Consider the following 22101-nt stretch of genomic DNA (forward strand, 5'->3'; position numbering starts at 1 on the left):
GAGCCCGGTTAGTGTTGCTTTCAGTGGGACATGGGCCCACCGAGAACTGACAGGACGGCGACCCACCAAGGGCCTCACGCGGGCCATGGGGCAGCGACAGAGGGGGGGCTTTGGGTCACCTTCCAGCCTGCTCTGGGACTGGACTGGATCTGATGCAGTGCCTTAGGTGCAAAATGCTCCTTATCTTATTCCCTGCCCCGAGCTAGTTAGTACCCCTAACCTAGAGTCACACTGGAACTTGTTCCCTAGAGGTGAAGGCCTCTGGACCCCGTTGCCTAACTGCAAAGACAGATTCTCTGGCCTGTCCCAGTTCTGTGGAGTTGTCACCTTTCTTAGCTATGGATATTTTTTTGGGGTGGGGTGGGGTGGAATATAAATCAACATCTGTTTTTCAAAAAGAATAGGAGTACTTGTGGCACCTTAGAGACTAACAAATTTATTAGAGCATAAGCTTTCGTGGGCTACAACCCACTTCTTCGGATGCATCCGAAGAAGTGGGTTGTAGCCCACGAAAGCTTATGCTCTAATAAATTTGTTAGTCTCTAAGGTGCCACAAGTACTCCTATTCTTTTTGAGGATACAGACTAACACCGCTGCTACCCTGAAATGTTTTTCAAGGTGATAGAACATGGATTATCCTGTGAAAATGAGTATTTTCTGATATCATATCAGAGCCAACTGGGGTCCATCTAAACCAGTGGCTTGTCTCTGACAGTGGCCTGTAGTAGATACTTTTGCAGTTGCTAAAAACACACAATAGACAGTTATGTAATAATTTGCCCAAAGAGGAAGTTGCTTCCTAATACTGAAAGCTAATCATGGTGTCTGCTGTGAAGCTGGAAGGTTTATATTCTATAGACATGTTTACCTTAATATATATATGGATATACATCCACCTAAGCACCTCTGAAAGCTGTGTAGGTAACTGAGTGCAGATGCCAGAGTCCATCAGTAGGAACAGGGTGTACTCTCCACTTTGCCTTGCTTTTTTATAAATTTTTTTTACATGAAGGTAATGGCATGGAAATTCCAGTTCTAGGAGTGTGTTTGGGTTTTTAGGGCCTTTGTCACTTGCTGTCTAACATTCTACTGCTTGCTGCTGTGGCCAATATATCTGTGGTTTAGCACTGGGATTACTTGTCTAATGAATATCCTCCGGGCACCGTGTCCCTGGGTTTTGAAATCTGTTGAAAATCTCATTCTGGAGCTGTCAGTATGGATGACAGCAGACCTGACCACTTCCCTCAGCACTGAACAGATGGAGCGATAAAGCAGATTCTGACCCTGGCAAACTTTCCCTTGTTTGAAGGGCTTGGTTAACAGGCTTATTGGCAGTTATTTAATTTCTTGTGGAGCTGGGATGTTGAGTTTGTTGCACTGTACAAGTGCCGGCACTTTTTGCTCTCTGTGCCAGTGTGAAACAACATCTCACCAGGCCTACTCTGCGAGAACATGTTCTTATTTTCTACAGGGGCTGTGTAGGCAATCATGTTTAATTCCTGCACTCATTTTTAATGTCTAATTACATTCCCCACTAGAGGGCAGACACGACACACATTTGAACCTGAAATTTTATTGAACCATTAACCCCATGACTACATTGCAATCTCCTCAGAGTTAATGGATTATACAACACAGGGCAGGTTTAGCATCTCACTAAGAATAGTCTGACCTGCCTATCGGAGCATGGTGCAGCCTTTCAGCAAAGCTTTAACATATGCTAAAGAGCAGGATCTTACATTATAGGGTAGACACAGTGCAAGAGACCCCCCCGGTCCTGCCCTGCTTATCCTTAACTATATATAAAAGCTAATCACATCAGTTTGTATCTCAGTCTCTCAGCCAGATAAGCAGCCAAGACAAAGTGCTGTGGTTTTTCCCAGTAGATGTGTATGTAAAAAATCATTCCTAAAATACCACAGTCCAAACTTGTATCATTTCTGCCATTTCCAATGTCTGGGGCATATGCTGAATTCCAGAGTTCCCAAATGAACAAAGATAATGAATGAGGCTGCGAGTCTGTCACGGTGGTCACGGATTCCATGACTTTCTGTGACCTCTGTGACTTCTGCAGCGGTTGGTGCTGGCTCAGGGGCTTCCCAAGCCGGGCAGCCCCTGGGCCAGCAGCAGCACTTTGGGTGTGTGGGAGGGGGCTCAGGGCTAGGGGCAGGCATTGGGAGGAGCGGGGGGCGCATACCTTGGGGCGAGGGGGCTCCCGGCTCCCACTGGCATGGCCCTGCAGCTTCTAGGTGATGGAAGAGCCAGGGGGCTCCGCACGCTGCCCGCAGGCACTGCCCTCTCAGCTCCCATTGGCTGTGGTTCCCAGCCAATGGGAGCTGCGCAGCCGGCACTTGTGGCGGGAGCAGCGTGCGGAGCTCCCTGGCCCCTCCGCCGCCTAGGAGCTGCAGGGACATGCAAAGTTGGGTAGGTAGCCTGACAGCCCCACCAACCCCCCACCTCCTTCCCCCCCAGCACCAGCAGGGATCCCGGGCTGTGCATTGCTGTCCCCCCCAGAACCAGTGGGGGTCCTGGGCCACCTCCCCCAGCACCCATGGCACCCCCCGGACCGCCTCCCCCAGAGCACCCATGGCCCCCTGCCCAAGTTTTAGTTAGGGGTATACAGTAAAGGTCATGGACAGGTCACAGGCTGTGAATTTTTGTTTGCTGCCCATGACCTGTCCATGACTTTTACTAAAACTACCCATGACTAAAACGTACCCTTAATAATGAATACTATGATCCACACAAAATGTTCAGAGACAAGTCTCCTATGTTGGAAGTGCTCCCTCCCTAAGTATTGATGGGGGTGCAGGAGAAGTTCAGCAAGCTCATTTAGGGCTTGATTCTGCAACGTGCAGAGCACGCTGGCTCTTATCTAGTGAAACACTTATGCTTAAGGTTAAACACATGCTTGTGAGTAAGCCCATTAACTTCAATTGGCTAGCCACCTGCTTAAATGTTTATGCTTCTCTACATCAGGGCCAAAGTGCTCCACACCTTGTAGGAACAAGTGCTTGCTCAGAAGCCCATATGGAATCTAGACACATGAGCTCCGTGCCAGGCAGGGCTTTGGAGCTGTGCTCTGGCTCCGCTCCAGGCAAAAACCTGCAGTTCCACTGCTCTGGAGCTGCTCCGCGCTCCAGCTCCAGGCTCCGCTCCAGAGCCCTGGTGCCAGGACTTTGTAAAAGAATGCGAGGGACTCCAGGCCTAGGAGATTGCATGGGAGCTGCAGATGCTGCACAACAGAAGGTCTTGCTCGAGAATGTTTTGAACCACACCCAACAGCTGGAGAACACTTGCCACCATTCTGACTTGCAAAGGCACAAACAAGCACTCAGTGCAGCCCCAAGCAATACCCCAAAACTCACAATGTATGCCCAGCCCTAGCCCAAAACCACTGAGACCTGGAAGAGCACTCCTGTAATGAACATGCCAAACTTCTCAGCACAGGAGTGGAGACTTGCAGTACTGGAATCCTTCAGCTACGCATGAGCCAGGATGGCCAGAGGCACTAGACACAAATTCTCTGGGCTTAGGAGACTCCCTGCACCACTCTGTCCACAGACTGCTGCAAACCAGCTGAAATCAGGGTCCTGGGGGCAGTCCTCGCTCAGCAGCGGCCATTCATTTCTTGGATTTTTCCATGGGTTTAGCTGATTGCTAGGACTATATTTGTGCTGCCCCCGTCTCTCGGGAGTTGCCAATCTGCTGAGTCACTTCCTCTTCTCAGACCTTTCTTTTCCCTTTATCCTCTTTCTCTGGAAAGTGCTTTATGAGGCAGTATAGTGGACAGAATGTGACTCATCTGCACCTGGCTTTTCGTTTGATGATACTTGGGATGCTAAATGCTGCAGCCAGGGTCCAACAGTGTCTACTAGTATGTGTCTAGCTACGCAGCTCTGAGTGCTCCCTGGGAAATGGCCTGGATCTAGAGCAATTCCCAGCCTCTGTTATTTATATACCAGACTCCTCTCCTTGAGGATGCTCCACTTCCGTCATGACAGTGACTTTGTTTTTCCTGTTACAAAGTCTCCTTGTGGCCAAAGCTTTCCTGTATTAGATCAGATGGTGGCAGTAGCACGCCTCCCTAAAATGGTGATGCAGCCACATCTGTGTGTGGCTATGCTCATTCCCCAGAGTAGGAAGAGGGCAAGACAAATAGCCAGCAAGGAGGGGGGGTCAAAGTGACAATCTGTTCTTGTAACACAGCTAGCCAGAGCTCCAACAGCCATGCTGGGTATTCTGCTGTTGCTGCACCTGATAATTGGTGCTAGAAGGGTCATACAATTCATGGGGAATTGCTTGAACACACTCATGGGATCATGTTACAGATCACAGTGCTCCCACGCCCACCAGCCCTGCGGGTTTAGTGTGGGAATCAGTACATTCTCACTGCGGTCTCAGGCTGTCTCCTCTGTAAGCACAAGTGCAATCAAAGCCCTTTGAAAACGCAAAGCACCATAGAAGTGCTCAGTATTATTATTGGGATGGGTTGGTGATTTGCCCCATTAACCCCCATAGTTCTTCTCAGCGGCGGGTAATGAGGACTATGCCACTTGTATTTATGTTGGGCAGAGGAATGGCCACTAGATTGGGCTGGCGCCTGGTCTGGGAACGAAGTTAAGACCCTTGTTCTCCGGCGACTGAGAAACTTTGGCTCATCTGCTACTGAGGTCTTGTCCTTGGTAGTATGGCTGTAATTGCTTCATCCCCTGCCTTAAGCCTGTCTCCCCTCCCTGAGGCTCTCCTCTTCCTCATTCTGCAGCCGCTTCCTAGGCCAGCCCCTCATCCCCACCAACCACCAGTCATTCATGGTTCTCCAATAACACACACCATCCCTACAGCTTATTTGACGGGAGGGTAATTTCTCTGTAGGCTCTTGTTACACATTTGCCTAGAAGGGGGGGTCTCACTGGGACTGGGGGGTGCGATCCTGCGGGGAGGCCTTGTCAGGAATGGGCACAACTGAGGCCATGGCTCGTGTAGCAGTTCAGGTGAGTGAAGCGGGAGAGTTAGTAGCAAAGCCTGAAGAGTTAATTTCTGAAGCACTACACTACCCCTCTGTTTCTGCACCACTCTCCTGGCTGACTGAAGAACGTGCTGAGGGAAGCCGTCTCTCCGCTCCTTGGGATGAGGAGACAGCTCAGGTTGTACTGAGCAGGCGTCAAACAACCAGCAGCCTTCCTTCCTCTCATGCTGGCAGGTCCATGCGGAGGGTGGATGAGGAGAGAGCAGGGAGCCTGCTGCTAGCTTCTGGCCGCCTGCGCTTCAGGACTGTCCTCCTGGGGTTCATCCTCATCTGACTGCACCACGGGGGTCTCAGCCCCCTCCTCGCTGGTGTCCAGGCTGTTCAGGTCTGTGGACACAGAAGATGTGGACGAGATCCGGGATTTGATCTCAGCCGCATTGGGCACTTGCAGGGTGATTTCCTCCTGGTAGTGGCTGGGCTCTGCCCAAGGAGAGAGGCAAGATTAGCAGAAGAAACCAACATGCTAGCATCTTTGCAGGCCTTGTGCCCAGCCCCCTTCACCTCCACCATACCCCTCTGCAGGCAGGCTGGGCCTTCATCCCTTTCCCAGCCCATCGCAGGGGCTAGATATGTGCAGAGCGCCATTTCAGCAGGGGCAGCGACTCTGGTACACAATGTTTCTAGGCCCTTTAGGAGGAAAGGAGATGAGGCTGGAACTATCCCTATCAGGAGAGGTGAGGGGTCGGTGGGAGTCACTGGGCTCAAAATTCTTATTGTCCATGAGCAGAGAGACATGAGCCGGCCGTAAGCAGGACTGAGCTGCTGAGCTACCGATCCCTTAGCCCGACTTTGATCCCCAGCACGAGCCAGGCTGCAGCCAGAGCCGGGTCTCCTTCCCCAGTCCCAGACTTTGGCAGCAGGGCATGTGCCTCACATTCCTTCCCCATTTTTGGCAGTGGAGCCTTTTCCGTCTCGCTTGTAAAATTCCAGCTTGGGGCCTTCATGGGTGAGGCCGTTTAACTGGCACAGAGGAGAATCTGCCGCTAAATGGCTTGACTCCTTCTCAGAGTGACTCATTCTCAGAGTCTCTGCAAGGAGCGCAGTATGGGGTGATCAGGCTGCCGATGCCGCCTCCTCCCCCATTGGGGTCCCCCTCTCCAGGCAATGAGCTCAACACAGGGTAACTGGGGTCTGCAAGGCTCCCCACTCCCCATGTGAGGAGCCCAGCCTGGGGCCACCACGGTGCTGACACTGCCCCCAACAGGGAGCTCAATGCAAGACAGTCAGGGTCTTGGCACCCCCACACTTTGTGCAGAGAGCTCAGCATGGGCAATCAGAGCCCAGGGGAGCGTGAGCATGTGAGGAGTGCGGCAGGGTGTGATGGGACAGTGGCTGCTCTAGAGCAGTTTGGGGGGACAAGAATTCAGTCTTACAAACCCTAAAAAGCTCAGAGTGCACATCAGCCCTGGAAAACTTGGATCCATAATTCTCTGCTCCCAGCAATGGTGGCTGTAGTGTAGACAGGGGACAGTGTTTGTACAACAGTACCCTTCCCTAAGATTAGATGTCGTGATGCTGAAAATGCCTGTGCCCTTTCTACTCGGCAGCCTCCATTGCTCATATCGTCGATGGAGCTGTACTAGCGGAGCTGTGCTGATGTGAACTTTTCCAACCCCACAGGCCAAAGCCACAAGTTTGTTGCCCTTCAGGACTGAAGAGAATCACAGCAGGGCTTGGACTGGATCGAAGAACTGACCAGCTGGCGTGAAGGTTGGGGGGACAGCAGGGAGCAAACAAGGAGGGTTGCGAACATACCTGGCAGGAGACCGGCAACATTGTTATCCTCTGTCCCGCAGCTGAGAAACACGTCCATGGTGTCCTGGTCAGAAAGGTCCATCATCTCCATCTGCTCCAGCATGTCCACATTCACCTCCATGGAGGAAATGCTGCCCAGCGGAGCTGCAGAGACACGGGCCAGAAAACAAGGGAGGGCCCATCACTAGTGCCAGCCAGATGAGAACCTATTAGCCCTGGACCAGCAGCACTGAGAAGCCGATGCCATGGGAGGCCAGCTTGTGGGACTAGTCTTCTGGCTTGCTTATAGTGTGAGCTCTTCAGGGCCCTTATCTTTATGACCTGTTCAGGGTTCTATAAATAACAGGTCACCCCCTCCGCACTGCCTTCCATCCCATTCTGTGTGTGACAGACACCTCCCCCTAGCCCCGGGCGGGCGGCACTTACGTCTCCTGTGCTCTATCTGCAGGTGGGACATGGGGAAGAAGAAATCCACATCATGCTGGAAAACCTCCTCAAAGAACTTCTGCCTGTCACGTAATTTGAGCTGCTGCTGCATCTGCTCTGGCTCCAGTCCCCGCTGCCCATGCTCCATGTCAGCTGTAGAGGAACAAGGTGGAAGATCAGGCACAGGCTAGATGCAGTCAGATGGGGCATGGGAGATCAGCCCAGGCCAAGAAGGGCTGCATAAGTCCACCCTATTCCTTCTATCAGTGTCCTGCAGGATAGGTATTGCTCTCCTGCTCTACTTTATCCATGAGGGTGCATTGTGATTTGGTAGCAATGGAAGAGGTATTACAGGCCATGGAGCTTGCTCCAGCAGTGCAATCTGTGCTGGGGGCCACTGCTACTGACTCTGCTACTGTGATACAGACCAGTCTGGTGCCCACAGCTGCAATGACCGTCTCATACTTTGGGCTTCCCCACCTTCCTTCCAGGGTTCTCAAAGCACTCTACAAACTTTAACTCGCACCCCCTCCGTGAGAGGGGATTAGTGTTCTGTTATCCCCATTTTCCAGAGAGGGAAACTGAGGCACGGAAAGCAGACATGACTTGCCCAGGGTCACCCAGTATCAGAGCCAGGAATAGAACCAAGTCCTCCTGACTCACAAGCCTCTACTCTAACCACTAATCAGCGGTTCTCAAACTGTGGGTCGGGACCCCCAAGTGGGTTGCAACCCCATTTTAATGGGGTCACCAGGGCCAGTCTTAGACTTGCTGGGACCCAGGGCTTGGGCTCCGTCCCCCTGTCCGTCCCCCACAGGGCAGTGGGGCTCAGGCTCCAACCCCCTTTCTTCCCCCACCCGGGGCAGCAGGGCTCAGGCTCCGGCCCTCCACCCCCGGGGTCATGTAGTAATTTTGTTGTCAGAAAGGGGTTGCGGTACAATGACGTTTCACTCCTGCCTTGCTTGGCAGAGAAGAAACATGGCAGCCCAGATGTTGACTGTTCAGGACTGTAACCAGAGTGCTCAGGTGTGCGTGATATGGGGTAGTCTCAGCTCCAGCCTGTCACACTCTGGTTTTCCTGCTGCCTAACAAAGGGTTAACCAGAGAGTTGCCTTTGAATATTAACACAGCAGAAACTCTCCCAGGAACAGGAACTGACCCTGAGTGCCAGGGATATTGGACTGAGAAATGTGATAGTAATAAAATGGCATTAACACCCCCACCCCCGCCTACAAACACTCCCCTCCGTACACCAGTCTATAATCCCAGTCCCCCGCCGCCCCACACACACATACAGACAAACAGGCTCCTCCATTCGCCCCACCCCCTTCACACACAGCCAGCCTGGATCTCTGCATTTGCATTCCTTTCATCCCTCCCATGGTTTAACTCTGCTCCCAAGAGCAATGAGGAGCCACTGAGGGAAGAGGGCTGAGCCCTCCGCAAGGAACAAGGTGATGGAGGGCCAGTTCCTCCTAAGCACAGCAGGGCCTGTCTCTGTCCCTCCTGCTTTAGGAAAGCAGAGGAGCAAAGAACCTGCAGCCCTTCTAGCTTGGCCAATTGGTTTCCTGGGCCCAGATCCGCTAAGGTGTTCGAGTTCAATGGAATTTAGGAGCCTAAATACCTTTGAGGAACTGGGCCTTGCTGGTTTATTCCAGCAGCTGCCTGGATGCTCCCAGACTGGAGTCTCATTCCAGGATCCGTCTCTGCTACTCTTGGCCAGGCAAGGAAAATGTGACAACCCAGCCGGGCAGGGCAGAAACCAGGGAAACCAAACAAACATTCTAGCCTGTCCCCATCCCAGCACTGACCAAACCCACCTCCTGCTGCTGGAAGCGGGGGCAGGGGGGAATCCCAGCAAAGAGCAGCAATTGCCTGGGATCCCCACCCTGGCTGGCGGGGGCTGTGTCTGGATCAGGACCAGAATGTTATAACATAGGACCCCAGAGGAAACAAACTTCTTATTCCCTCCCCCCAAACACTTGCCCCAGGGAAACCCCTCAGGGCTAAACTCCCTGCCCAGACACCTGCCACAGGGACAGCCAGCAGGGCTAAATCCCCCCCCTCCCAATACCTGCCATAAGGAAACCTCTTAAGGCTAAACTTCTTCCCCATCAGACATCTGCCCCAGGGAAACCCCTCAGGACTAATCTCCGCCCCCTACCCTCCCCCCCACCCCCACCTGCTGCAGGGAAACCCTTCAAAGCTAAACACCCCCTCCAGACACCTGCCCAAGGGAAACCCCTCCGGGCTAAACTCCTGCATCTGAAATATACCAAACAGGAACCAGCTGCCAACGCTGTGTGACTTATACTCCTGGTGACCTGAAACCCCGTTTCCCCCGGGGTTCTGTATTCATTTCTGGTTCTGCTTGTCCCATTACTGCTGGGCCCATTTCCAGGCTCCAACCCACCTGGCATAAGTTCTGGTTCCAAGATGCCCAGCCCAGGTCTAGGCCTCCCCACTTACTGCAGCCAGAGAGATCAGTGCCAGCCCCTGCTGCTGTCTGTCTCCTTGTCCATCGCCAAGGGCTGGGCTGGCAAGGTGCCCATGCAGCCAGGATCTCACACACTTTGCCAAGAGACTAAACCCCGTGTTGAAAGCGCCTTAACAACATGTCGAGATTAAGCCCATTTTACTTTCCTTGCTGGTCTCACCATCTGCTGCTGCACTGACCAGGAGCTCATTCTCCTCCTTATCCTGGGGCAGGGCCACACAGAATCTAAGCCCCCCCACTCCTTTGATCCCACACATACTCACTAATCCATCAGCAACTCCAGAGCTGTGTCAGAGAGTCTGGGAGGCAGAGAAGGGCTGGGGGAACAGCTACGGCACAGAGGCAGGAAGGAGACTGGGGTGGTCTAATTACAAAGCTCTGGGCTGCACAAAGAACAGGTTAACCCTGAAGGATTGTCTCTCCCTCAATTAGCATCGAGGTAACTCTGGGCCCCTTTGGCAGCCCCTGCAGGGTAGCTAATGACTAAGGCTATGATTTAGTCATGGAGGCCACAGCAGTCACGGATTCCGTGACTTTCCCGCACCTCCGTGATGTCTAGGGCTTCAGGAGGCGGAGACGGGACTGTGCGCCCCTGCCCTGAAACTGGGGCTGGCTGGAACCAGGACGCTGCAGCCCTAGCCCCACAGCTTCTGCCAGGAGCTTCAGCCAGGGATGCACTCCCCAGCCCCACGGTGTCCCGGGCTTGGCGGGGGCTGCAGATGGAGCCGCGTGCCCTAGCCCCGCAGTGTCCCAGGCTTGGCGGGGGCTGCAGATGGAGCCGCGTGCCCTAGCCCCGCAGTGTCCCAGGCTTGGCGGGGGCTGCAGCCAGGGCCAAGTACTCAAACCTTGCGGTGTTCCAGGCTTGGCAGGGGCTGCAGCCGGGGCTGTGTGCCCCTGCCCGGCGGCTGCACTGGGGACAGTGCATCCCCCTCGCAGCCTCCATGGCCATATGCCACCCCCAGCTGTGGCTGAGGCTTGGTGGGAGCTGCAGCCAGGGCCACACACCCCTGTCCCATAGCTGTGGCCCGCTGGCATGGGAGCTCGGCCTGACCATCCCCTCTGCGATGGGACTCCATTCTTCCCCCCTACATAGCCCTGCCCCCAGGGTATTTTTAGTAATGTCACGGACAGATCACTGGCTCCGTGAATTTTTGTTTATTGCCCGTGACCTGTCCGTGACTTTTACTAAAATAATCATGATAAAATCTTAGCCTTACTAATGACACAGCCCAGCTGTATGGAGCCTGCCCTATTGTGCTTTCCCACCAGGGCAGAGTCACCAGCTTCCCGCCGCTCCAGGAAAGCTGCAGCTGTAGCATTGTTGGAATCCCTGGCTAACAGGCTGGACCATCCAGTGGCTTGTCACAATTTTCCCAGGGAAAGTGGCCAGCAAATTCAAGTCGTGCAGAGAAGCCAAGGTTCAGGGACTGGCGGTGTTAAGCAGCTCTAGTGAAACCCCTGAGAGCTGGGGACACTTTGGAGAAGGTGATCCTGAAGTTCTTGCACCTCACACTCCTTCCCAAGGGCCCTCATTCCCCATATCCTTGGCATCAACAGCGTCCACAACCACAAGCTGGCTTCCACAACCACAGCGTGACTCTTACTATGTATTTGTACAGCACCTAGCACAGCAGAGCCTGTCCTCAGGCAGGGTCCCTAGATACTATTGCAATATCAATATGAACCTAATAGATTAATAATACTGCCGTTTGGGGGCCCAATAGCCAATATGTTACAACTTCACTTTCCAGTAGAGCAACAGGCATTATGTGATCTACTTGGTGCACCTATTCCATTGGAACAGGGGACACAGTGGAAACAGGGACACACTGACCCCAGTCACTCTAGTATTGGAGGAAAGCACGGTGCCCTGGGTTCCCTTTGATTTGAGCTCTGTCTGTAGAGGTGGGCTCCCAACCTCTGCCAGGAGGAAGCACTGTCTGTATGCAGAGGGGAAGGGGGAATGCACAGCTATTCCAGTCTCAGGCCCTCCCTGCAAGAACATTGCAGGATAAAGATTAAGGCCATCCTAAGAGTTTGCAATTTTCTACACTGTTAATGCACACATTATACATCTCTCTCCCAAGGCATGACAATTACAACCATGGGATGTTCCAGGCACCCAGGAGGAGATGCAGGGAGGTGGCATGGGTTGGTACACTCACAGCTGGTGCTGGTATGTTACTCTCACTCAAGAGCTGTCCTAGAGCCTCAATGGGGAAGATGTGCCTGCATTTATTAGCAAACTTGTCTGTAAATTCCTTGGCGAGCTTTTATTAGCCAGCTGAGTAGCCGGCACTGAATACCATTATGTAACTAAGGCAGGCATCAAGCAAGATGTGCAGCGGGGTGACTGACTGGTGACTGCAGTGAGAAACAGAGATGGAGCCTTTTCCCCCACTTCCTCATCTCAGCTCCCTCTCTCCCTTCCCCCTCGCTCTGTTCCTGTATCTCAGGCACTCTAGGAGGCCAAGAGCTCTGCTCATGTATTTGCAGCTAAATAACCGCCATGGAGGAAATAAAAGAGACTAACATTCCCTGTCTCTGCCCTTCACCATGTGACTGATGGTCACATTCTCCTCGCTGTCAGTCGCTGTGATTGTCTCATCAGGATGGCATGTTCCCAGCAAGTGACACACACACTCACACAATGCAGCCCCTGTGCGCTGCAGGGAATTCATTCTGAGGTTTAAATACCTGCTGGTGGTCTTTTTTACAAGGCACTCAACCAATGGGCTGAGGCTTATGCACATTCGCAGTTGGGACACAGCACTGCCTCTCCTGGATCACTGACCCCCCAACACGTCAGCCTGTCACTTCCCAAGAGCGTGAAATGGCACCAGGCTCCCTGCTGCCTTCAAATCCTTCCGGCTCTTGCTGTTCATTAGGCACCAAAGCCTATAGAAGAACTGGACCTGAATGCAAGTGTGGGGACTGAAGGGAGAGGAGCCAGCCTACCACAGCCCCGTGAGAAGGAAACAGATATGGGGATTTCCTTCTATTGCCATTGCTCAGTTTCTTCGGTCCCAGCCTCTCCCAGCAGCAGGAAGCAATGTAAGGAGCCAGGGGAGGTGTTCTGGTTCCAGAGACTCCAGTGCCACCCTGCCTTTGCAAGATGTACTGAAAGAAACAGGGCAGATACGCTGGCTGAGTTGCACAGCTGGGATTCTCTGTCTCTCAGCACGAGACCCTGTAAGGTGACTGCAGAAAGGCCAGACATGGAAGGTGCTCAGCTCCTCTATTCCCCATCTTCCTGCAGGAAGCATAATAGTGAACAGTGCAGGAGTTCCAGCCACAAGGAGCTCCCAGTCCCAGCTATTCCACACCAGCAGGGAATGGGGCCGAGCATTGGCTTTGGGTAGCTCCCAGCGACTGAGGGTGACATGAGCCCTGGGGGTGACATGGCTGAATGGATTATTTGGGACACAGTGAGATCTTTTCATTGATTTCTTGGGCTGAGCACTGAGCACACGGCAGCTTGTCTGGCCGTGTTTCCGCTGGGAGTGGACATGTTTGTCATTTCCCCTTGTCCTGCTGGATCCTAGTACAAACCCCACTCTGTGCACCAGGCAGTCTGAATGGATGGGGGCGGGGGGCTTGTTAAAGGAGGCACAATCCAAGAGGAGATGGGGAGAGGGTTTTCTTTAATTGATGTCTCTTTAAATCCCTTGAAAACTCCCCAAGAGATTAAAGAAACAGAGTAAGCCATGAATGGGGCAAAGTCAGGGGGAAAGGGGAGGTTAACAGAGTATAAATGAGGGAAGAAGGTACATTCTGCAGGGTGTGGATCAGTTCTCTAGGGAGCTACTCCAAGGAGCACAGCTTCACACCCGATCTGGCCATGCCATGACGGGGCATTCCCTCAAAAGCATCAACCCAGGCCCTGTGAACCGGAACAGGGATACACTGACCCCATTCACACTAATGGTGGAGGAAATCACAGTACCCAGGGCTCCCTTTTATTGAAGCCCTGTCTATAGAGGTGAACTCCCAACCCCTGCCAGGAGGCATTACACGGAACAGGTCGGGACAGTGATTGTGGGGGGAGCTCGCAGCTACTCCAGTCTGAGCCCCTCTCAGCAAGAACATTGCAGGATAAAGGGTAAAGCCACCCTAAGAATTTGCAACTTCCTTCAGTCTCGGGGAGAAGCAGCTAGAGCAGAACCATTGGAATGACCTAGAAGAGGCCTGTAGCGATGAGCTGACCATAAACTGGATGCCTGGAACCTGCCGAATGCTCCTGTTCAAATTCTCTGCGCAGCCTCCCTCTCACATTCCGCATCTGGCCTCGTACCGCAGCAAAAGGAAAAACTTAAACCCAAGCCTGCCGGGTGAGAGGGAGTGCACAGGACGGGGAGAGGGAGGGAAGTGGTTTTAGCAGAGACAGAGCAGGAAAAAACAGGAGGGCGGAGAGCAAGAGTGTCAGTGGGGTGAGGAGGTGGCACCTTGTGATCCTGATTTCTGACATGGACTCTTCATGAACGGTATTCGGTATTCCAGCCAATCCTCAACTCCTCCGTGACTCCACACTAAAAATATCCCCACAGCCCAGAGCTCTCTCCCCAGGAGAGGCCACGTCACAAGACCCTGCTATTTACAGGGCCTGATTCACTTGACATAGAACCCTGAGCAGGATAAAGCCAGGAGCGCATTCGGGAAGATGAGAGGAGGTGGGGAGGCTCATAAGCCACACAGGGGATGTCTACATAGCCCAAGGCAGCGAACCTCCCAGCCCAGGTCGACAGACCCGAGCTACAGGAGCTCGCGCTAGTGCTCTAACAATAGCGTTGTAGACAGCGCTGTGAAGTTGCAGCACGAACTGGAGCTCGGGCTCTGAAGCCTAGGGATGGGGATGGTCTTCACAGTCCAAGCTCCAGCACAAGCCACAACTTCGAAGTGCTGCCCACCCAGCTATTTTTAGAGCACTCAGGTGAGTCCTGCTAGCCGGCGTCTGTCGACCTGGGCTGGGAAGCTCGCTGCTGCAGGTGCATGGACAGGCAGCCTCCACACCATGTTCACACTGAAGCTTTTCCAAGTCCTGCTGAGAGGCTCATTAAAGGAGCTGGGATACCACCCTGTCTCTCCTCCCCAGCTTGGCCTGGCTGTGCAGAGACCTTCACTGACTCACTGTCTGCTCGGCTCCATGGAGCTTCTCTATCCGGAACACATGCTGCTTCAGGGGTTTGCTCCTGTCCTAAGTTCCACAGGTGACAGGGAGAGCTGGCTCATTACAAAAGCAGTTTTGCCTCTCCTGGAATGGACACCTCCTCATCTATTATTGGGAGTGGACTACATCCACCCTGATCGAGTTGGCCCTGTCAATACTGGTTCTCCACTTGTGAGGTAACTCCCTTCTCTTCGTGTGTCATTATATACTGCCTGCATCTGTAATTTTCACTCCATGCATCTGAAGAAGTGGGGTTTCTACCCACGAAAGCTTATGCTCAAATAAATCTGTTAGTCTTTAAGGTGCCACTGGACTCCTTGTTGTTTTTGTGGATACAGACTAACATGGCTACCCCCTGATAAGGGAGAGCTTTGCCGATCCGGATCAGACAATGGCCCAGCCAGCTCTGGGCCCGGTTTCTGGCAAAGGTCAGTGCCTGATGCTTCACAGGAAAGCAGCCTGCACCCCCACCAAAAGGAATGCCCCCAGCTGAAGGGCACATCCCATAGGGCAAGCCTTTCCTACCACCCAGCAGCTTGAGATGTGACTGCCTGGATCTCAGCATGTAGAACTACTACTGATATTACAATGGGATGTGAAAGGATGGAGGCACCAATCACCCTGGGGCATATGGGAAGAGCGACTTCAGGTGAGGCTGGTGCATGGTGACTGCGAGATGGAGGCAGGGGGTTGGTGGCTGTGCAGAGGTGAGCAGCCAGGAAATAGGGATTGTAGAGCTGAGGGCTTTGGTGAGGGAGCTGCTGCTTGGTGGGGTGGAGAGGTGCCCTGCGTGGGGGGGGGGGGGTGGAGAGGAGCTGGTGGGTGGGTTGTGTGGGGTGTATGAAGAGATGTGGGAAGGCACTGGCAAAAGGGCGCTATAGGGTGTATGGAGGGATGTGGGAAGGCGCTGGCGGAAGGGCACTATGGAGTGTATGGAGGGATGTGGGAGGGCACTGGTGTACAGGTTGTATGGCAGAATTCTGTGGGGAAGGACAGAGAAGGGCTATGCCCAGGGGAGGAGAGGGCTGTAGTGTCCATGGGACCATTGGTGGGGGGTGCTCTGCCTGGTGCCTGTTCACAGCATGGTTTGCGGCTGCTGCCTGTGGAGTCTATGTTGCTCCAGCCGGGGCCTGGCGGCAGCTTCCGAAGATGAGCCAGAGCTAAAGAATTCACTAAAAAAGGAAAGGGTTCAGAGAGTCGTGTGCCGGGGGCAAGGCATGGGGGAGCAGAGCGCCACTGGGTTAGCACTTCCACACGGATAAAACCCCAACTCCCTCCGTCAGTCAGTACCTTTGTGTACATGTACACACACACAGACACACACAGAGGGGACTGACACAGACAGAACACAGGGAGGCGTCTAGACTAAACTGTGGCTGAGCAGTAATTGCTCAAGTTTGACTGTAAATTTACAGAACAAACATTTGGCTGAGAGAGATGCAGCCAGTGCAAGGCTGACCCAGGTGTGGCTGAGTGGGTGTGCAATGTAATTGTGTGAGAGAAGGAGCGAGTGGGTGTAGGTGAAAGTTGTGTGAAACAGACGGGAAGTGTGTGTGAGTCACGGGTGACGGCCAGTGCCTGTGCCCATGATATATGACACTTTGGGGACGGGGGTGAATCAGCCGGTTTCTGTACAATAGTCAGGATTGTTCTGGGCTGTTGACCACTGCAAGATAATTGTGAATCCCTAAACTCAGTGTTTTAAGTGGCTTGGGAAAATAGGGTGGGGGGAAGGGCTTTTATGACAATCCCAGCTGCAATAAATGTTCATGCACGGGAAGGGCAGTGCTTTCACCCTTTGTGAGCTGACTCAGTTTTAATTCTTTTTTGCCGGGACTGTGACCGATGGCGACCCTGCCCACTTTAAGTCCCCCTGAGCTGGGCCCACGAAAGAGCTGCAGTGTCAGCAGTGTGCCCCCCTCCTGCGGGAGGCTGCCCAGGCAGGAGGCAGCTGCTGTCTGTGTGCGTGGGTGAGCGGGCACTGGCCTCCGGCTGGCGGTAGTGACTGTGCCGGGGATGCAGTTGGGATACAGGGGGTTGCTCCAAGCCCCGCTCAGTGCAGCGGGCATCAGGAGCGTGCCCTCAGCCTCACGTGGGTCTCAACCCTGGGGCGCTGTCCGGGCCAGGGAGGGTCCCTGCTGGGGAACATTAGAGCCCTGGAGCAGAGAGTGCACCGGAGGGGGAGAGGACGCCTCCTGCCCGGTCCTGCACATGTCCCTCCACGCCTGCTCCCGGACAGTCAGCGGCAGGGTGATCCCACCACCGAGCCAGGGCGGGACCCTCGCCGGGCAAATAACCACCCCCGCACCAGCCTTCCCGAGAGGGGACTTACAGGGCAGCCTCCTGCTCTGGCTGTGAGCTCCGGGTCCGGACATGGCCAGCAGCGGACGGGCAGGCGGGCGCTGTCTGCTGCAGGCAGCCCAGGGCGCGCTCAGGGTTGGGCGGGTGCAGGGGGCGCTGCAGCCCGGTGCACGCTTCTCTCTCCAGGCAGGGCAGGCAGCGCTCCAGCGGGTCTGGCCCGGCCGAGAGTGCAACTGGGGCTGCCTCCCGGGCCGGGCTGGCTGGGGCTCGGCAGACTGTACCAACTGCGTGATCCGGAAAGGGGGTGGGATAGCAGCTCGCACGGGCTCCGGGCTCCCGTTGGCTGTACCAAGGCCAGGCGCTGGAGCCTGGAGGAGGTGGGGGGCTGCCTGCGAGGGAGCGCGCGGGCAATCGCCTGTGGCTGCAGGGGAGGGAGCAGGAGATGCTGAGGTCCCCGGTAGGGCGGCTGGGAAGCAGGTGCAGGCGGGACCCAAGAGAGGAGCCTGCACCCGGGTGGAACGGGGGTGTCTATGGCGAGTTTCTCAGCTCTGCCCCTGCAACCCCTCTGCCCCCTTCCAGGCAGTGCAGCGCTGGCCCTGTTTGCACAGGATGGGGGCTGGCCAGGAGCACAGTGTCACCCTGAGCTGAGTGGCTCTGGCGGGCATTGAGGAACCTTGCAGTAAGGGGCACCAGGAGCTGGGGAGGAGAGGTGACCTGCCTGGGAGACCCTGGGGAAGCAAGTCAGGTTCCTTTTCTCACCCCTCCTTGGGCCGCAGCATGGAGCTGGAGCTGCAGCTCAGCAGTGCAGCCCGAGGCCTGCCAGCAAAGGGAGCCAAAGAAGTGACACCAGCTGGGAAAAGCCAGCATCCCTGCTGTACCGTGCTGCACTTAGGGCAGAAGCGGGGTGAGGGTGGGATATCAGCTTCCCTCCATCCCAGTGCAACAGGCTGCAATTGCTGTGGAGAGAGCTCAGATATACAGAGCGCAGGGACTGGTGCATCTGGAAAACCGCCTCCCCCGCCTAATGTTAATAATTAATGTCTTCTGCTTCTCTATATGCATTGCGCATATGATCATTGAGCAGGCAATGGGCTGCAGACTCCATTCTTATCATAACTGATTCCCTGTTTCTCCAGTACACAGATTCCCTTAGAGGCCTCTGTCAGCCTTATATCCAGCATGTTTTCATCATTAGCTCTTTGGCTATCATTGAAACATGCTGGGCTTGATTCTGCTCCTAGAGCAGAGCTCTCAGGAGCAGGCCCTCTATTTCCTTCCTCTGTCTCCACAGAGTGACTCAGTCCCTCCGTAGTGCCAGTGCCTGCTCTGGGCAGATAGGATCTGATCACAGCCAGAATTCACAACTCCTCAGAGCATGATTTACTCCTCATTCTCTGCATGAAACAGCCAGAAAGGGAGTTTCCCACAACCATTGTCAGTCCCACCCTGACCCAGCCCACTGCCTCAGAGGGTTTGCATCACCACATTACCAGACAAGTGAAGAGGTTGGACTTGTTTGCGTCGGCTGTTCCTGACTTGGACACTGTTGCTTTGCAGCCCTCCTGATTTTGGCCCCTGGACCTGGTGGTTGTATCAGAAGTCCCTTGCCACCACTGGTAGTTAACCTGCTATGCGAGGAGGCTGGTTTGAGGCAGGGAGATGATTTCCAGCTCGTGCACAGAAGTTTATTTGTGCAGATCTGATGCCAATGGTTCCATCTGATGTAAGTTAAATTAATTCTGAGGTTTCAGTTTAGCCTTTGTGATTATTTATCCACATCCAAAACCCACCCCAGAGTTCCACATGACTGTTTCTGTCCATAGCCTGGGGTCAGGATTAAAGCGCATTGGTAGGGGCCCAGGATTGGAAGAGCAGAGGGACTGCAGGTCAATACTATGGGGTCCCAGCAGAGTGTTTGTGAGGGGCTCATGATTAGAATAACAAGGCCACTGCAGATCTGGATTGAGGTACATTGGTAATGTACAGAAACCTCTTGCACTGCACCTATCAGTATTATGAGTGGCTTTAGCCAATAGTATCACTTCCTCAGATTCCTGTCCCACACCTTCCTTTCTGACCTCCCTGATATACACTCTCAGCTATGGGAGCTAGAGGCCAGGGCCAGGGAATCAGCCCAGATCTCTGCTATAGTACGTCTCTTTTTCTAAATTGGCACCAGTCACTAACGTGAGATTTAAGGCCAGATTCTGCCACTCTTATTCACAATGAGTATTCCCTTAGTCTGAGTAGTCCCTTTGATTTTAAATAGAGCTAATTGAAGACTAAGATACTACTCAGTGGGAATAAGAGAGGCATAATCTGGCAAATAATAAATAACACAGCAAACATGCACCCCTCTGCTGTTTCACTCTTTACTGTTTCCATGGCAAAGAGTATCTTAATCCTTAGAATTAAGCAACATCACCCCCTGCATGTAAAGTACATTGAAGCATCCTGGCGTTTTATCATAGGGCCCCACTGCCTGTTGAGTATCAGTTTTACTCAAATTAACTTAATGTAAACCAACCCTGCAAGTTCCAACCTGGTCCCCTCTGCTCTTGGCCATAAATGCCTGGCCTGGGGAGAAAGGAGAGAGGCAGAGATGGAATCGCGCTACACAGCAATCCATCAGGAATGGACACCACTGGCAAATGGACACAAGGGATCAACAGCATGTAGCCCTGCCCAGGTTGACTCTTATTTCTCTCTGACAGGTACCTGAAGGGCCTAGCTCTTTTCTTTACACTGGCATCACTTGTGGGCCCAATCAATTCTCCTTGAAATGAACGGTCTCTCTCCAGGTCATCATAGGAACTAGTGCCCAAAATTACTGAGATGACATCATAGTCACAGGTCAGCTGCAAGACCCCATTGCAAACCTAGGGGGGGAAACGGCTCTTTCATCATCATGGCACAAAGTTCAGTTCCTGCCAGAGCCCCTGAGGCAAGCTGGTAATCTGAGCACTCTGGTAGTCAGAATAAAATGCAACGTGACTTGTTCCTCCTGCATTTCCTGCTCAGGTTTCTTTCTTCTATTATAGGTCTGCAGAAAACAGGAGGTTACTCAGGTCCCTGACCACTGGAACAGGGTGGGACGATTACGGAATAAGTCAGCTGCCAAGTGAAAGGTGAACAAGCCCCACCCAGGCACTGAATCATAAAACAATGAAAATAGATCTTATTCTTTGTAAGCACCATGCGTAAGAGGCTGTACGTGAGATGTGGCTTGATTTGTTCAGTAAGTTGCAGGAGTAAAGGAGGAAATTGGGTTTTTGCCATGGACAGGGCAGGGTTTCTTTCCTAACAAATTACAGCTGAGCCAGAGTGCAGCCCATCCAGGCTGAAATGCCATCTCTGATGCCTGCAATCTTGCAGTTCCCTTAAAAGGGAGATTTTGGTCCAGGATAAATGAGAGCCTAAAAAGCTCCCATCTATTGAAGGAATGTGGCTGCTGTGAAGTGAACTTGTCTCACATGGAGCTAGGAAGCTTGGAGGAGAAGCACAGAGACAATGGCAGGGCTGGAGATGGTGGATGATTCCAGGTCCGTTAACGCTGCTTCTGAGGCAATGTCAGTGATGTGATGGGAGGTTATACAATGGGGTAAATTAGGCTGTCTCCCATTTATGCTACTTCATTAGATGGATGCACCCCCCTGCTCTGTTCAAACCCCAATGCAAGTCACCTGCTAAAGTTTCAGAGCAGGTAGCTCCTGTTTTGGGACAGGTGATGATCACTGCACAAATACATCACTGACCTAGTTAGTGTTTGCCAGAACTGAGGAGAAAGTTCATAGCAGGAAGGAGCATCTTTACTGTCTCCCCACTCTCTCCTGCTGGCAGCACGTGCCTAGAGCATAAATGTTTTGAAACCTGGGGACTCAGCTAACAGAAAGTCGTTGAACTGGGCATCTCAACTGCCCCTGAAATGCTGTCCCGTGCATCTCCTCCAAGGAGCCACCTCACACTCCACAGTTAACATCTGCCCCCGATGGGTGTGAAGTGGAGAAAGGGAAATGTTTTTACCTTTGTGAGAACTTTGTTTTCTATTAGTCTGACCAGCTGCTTTATTTGGGGTCCAAACAATGAGGAATACGGCCACCAGAGCAAAAGACACTTTGACTTGCCAGTAGAGCTCTGCGGAGAACAGAAATTCCATTTCACAGAGGATTTTGAGATTTCTAATTTTTTTTTGTTCTGAACAAACTCTGAAATCCTCTGCAAAAGAAAATCCCAAAACAGTTTCATTTCAGATCGATCAAAATGTTTTGTTTTGATTTTGATTTTATTTTAAATAGTATGACAATAATTCTAATATAGAATTATATAAAACAAATTAAAAAATAAAAATAAGTTTTTTTCAAAAAGAAAAATCAAAATGTTTCATTCTGAAAATGTTGAAGTGGGGTTGTGGAAGCAGAAGAGTAAGATCTAGGGGTAGATGTCTTTAGACCCTTTAAGGATTGAGCAAAAAGAAACCCTAACCCTAACCACGGGAGAGTTGTAGGAGATGCTGTTCTCGCCTTTGCTTTTAGTTGATAAGAATGGAATGATGACTTAAGCAGAAACCTTGAGATAAGGTAGTGTCTGGAGGGAGTTTGTATAAACAAAGGATAACCGTTAGCTGTTGATGTATGTAACGGAAAAGTATAAATACTTGTCTTTTACTGCTTGTAGGGGGAAGATCTGCCTGAAGTCAGGAGACCCCCTGTCCGACTGCAGTCTTCCCTTGCAATTGCTCGTAATAAACTGTCTCTGACTTGTTGCTAACAAACGCAGAGTGAGGACTTGTTTTCTTCCACAGGGTATTTCAACACTGTCTGAATTATTTCCCTCTTCCCTCATTTTATTTTCCTAAATGAAATTTCAGCAAAATCAATACAATTTCATGAAGCATTTCATTTTTGATGGAATTGCATTTTCAGCTGG

At 52.6% G+C, this 22101-nt stretch overlaps 1 protein-coding gene and 1 long non-coding RNA gene across 8 annotated transcripts; one reads left to right on the top strand and one right to left on the bottom strand.

The window, feature by feature from the left end:
- Positions 1-1553: 1553 nt before the first annotated feature.
- DBNDD2 (dysbindin domain containing 2) lies at positions 1554-17535 on the bottom strand. Of its 4 annotated transcripts, none has more exons than XM_005295310.5 (4): positions 17207-17535; positions 7211-7363; positions 6785-6928; positions 1554-5449 (listed from the first exon to the last, which is right to left on the bottom strand). In XM_005295310.5, the coding sequence occupies exons 1-4, from the start codon at positions 17247-17249 to the stop codon at positions 5247-5249; spliced, it is 543 nt and encodes a 180-aa protein (XP_005295367.1). In that variant the 5' UTR covers positions 17250-17535; the 3' UTR covers positions 1554-5246. The 4 variants fall into 4 exon arrangements, with proteins under 4 accessions (XP_005295367.1, XP_042714247.1, XP_023960823.1 ...); XM_042858313.2 differs by lacking the exon at positions 17207-17535 and adding an exon at positions 12405-12538; XM_024105055.3 differs by lacking the exon at positions 17207-17535 and adding an exon at positions 9971-12241.
- Positions 14613-21946, top strand: LOC122174491 (uncharacterized). 4 transcript variants are annotated; one of them, XR_010592261.1, is made up of 5 exons: positions 14613-15523; positions 18733-18898; positions 19890-20028; positions 20217-20303; positions 21850-21946. It is a non-coding gene; the product is annotated as an uncharacterized LOC122174491 (long non-coding RNA). The 4 variants fall into 4 exon arrangements; XR_010592260.1 differs by having other exon boundaries at positions 20217-21946; XR_006176386.2 differs by lacking the exon at positions 19890-20028.
- Positions 21947-22101: the final 155 nt, after the last annotated feature.

The sequence above is a fragment of the Chrysemys picta genome, chromosome 13 (genome assembly GCF_011386835.1).
Source record: "Chrysemys picta bellii isolate R12L10 chromosome 13, ASM1138683v2, whole genome shotgun sequence".
Taxonomy (NCBI): domain Eukaryota; kingdom Metazoa; phylum Chordata; order Testudines; family Emydidae; genus Chrysemys; species Chrysemys picta.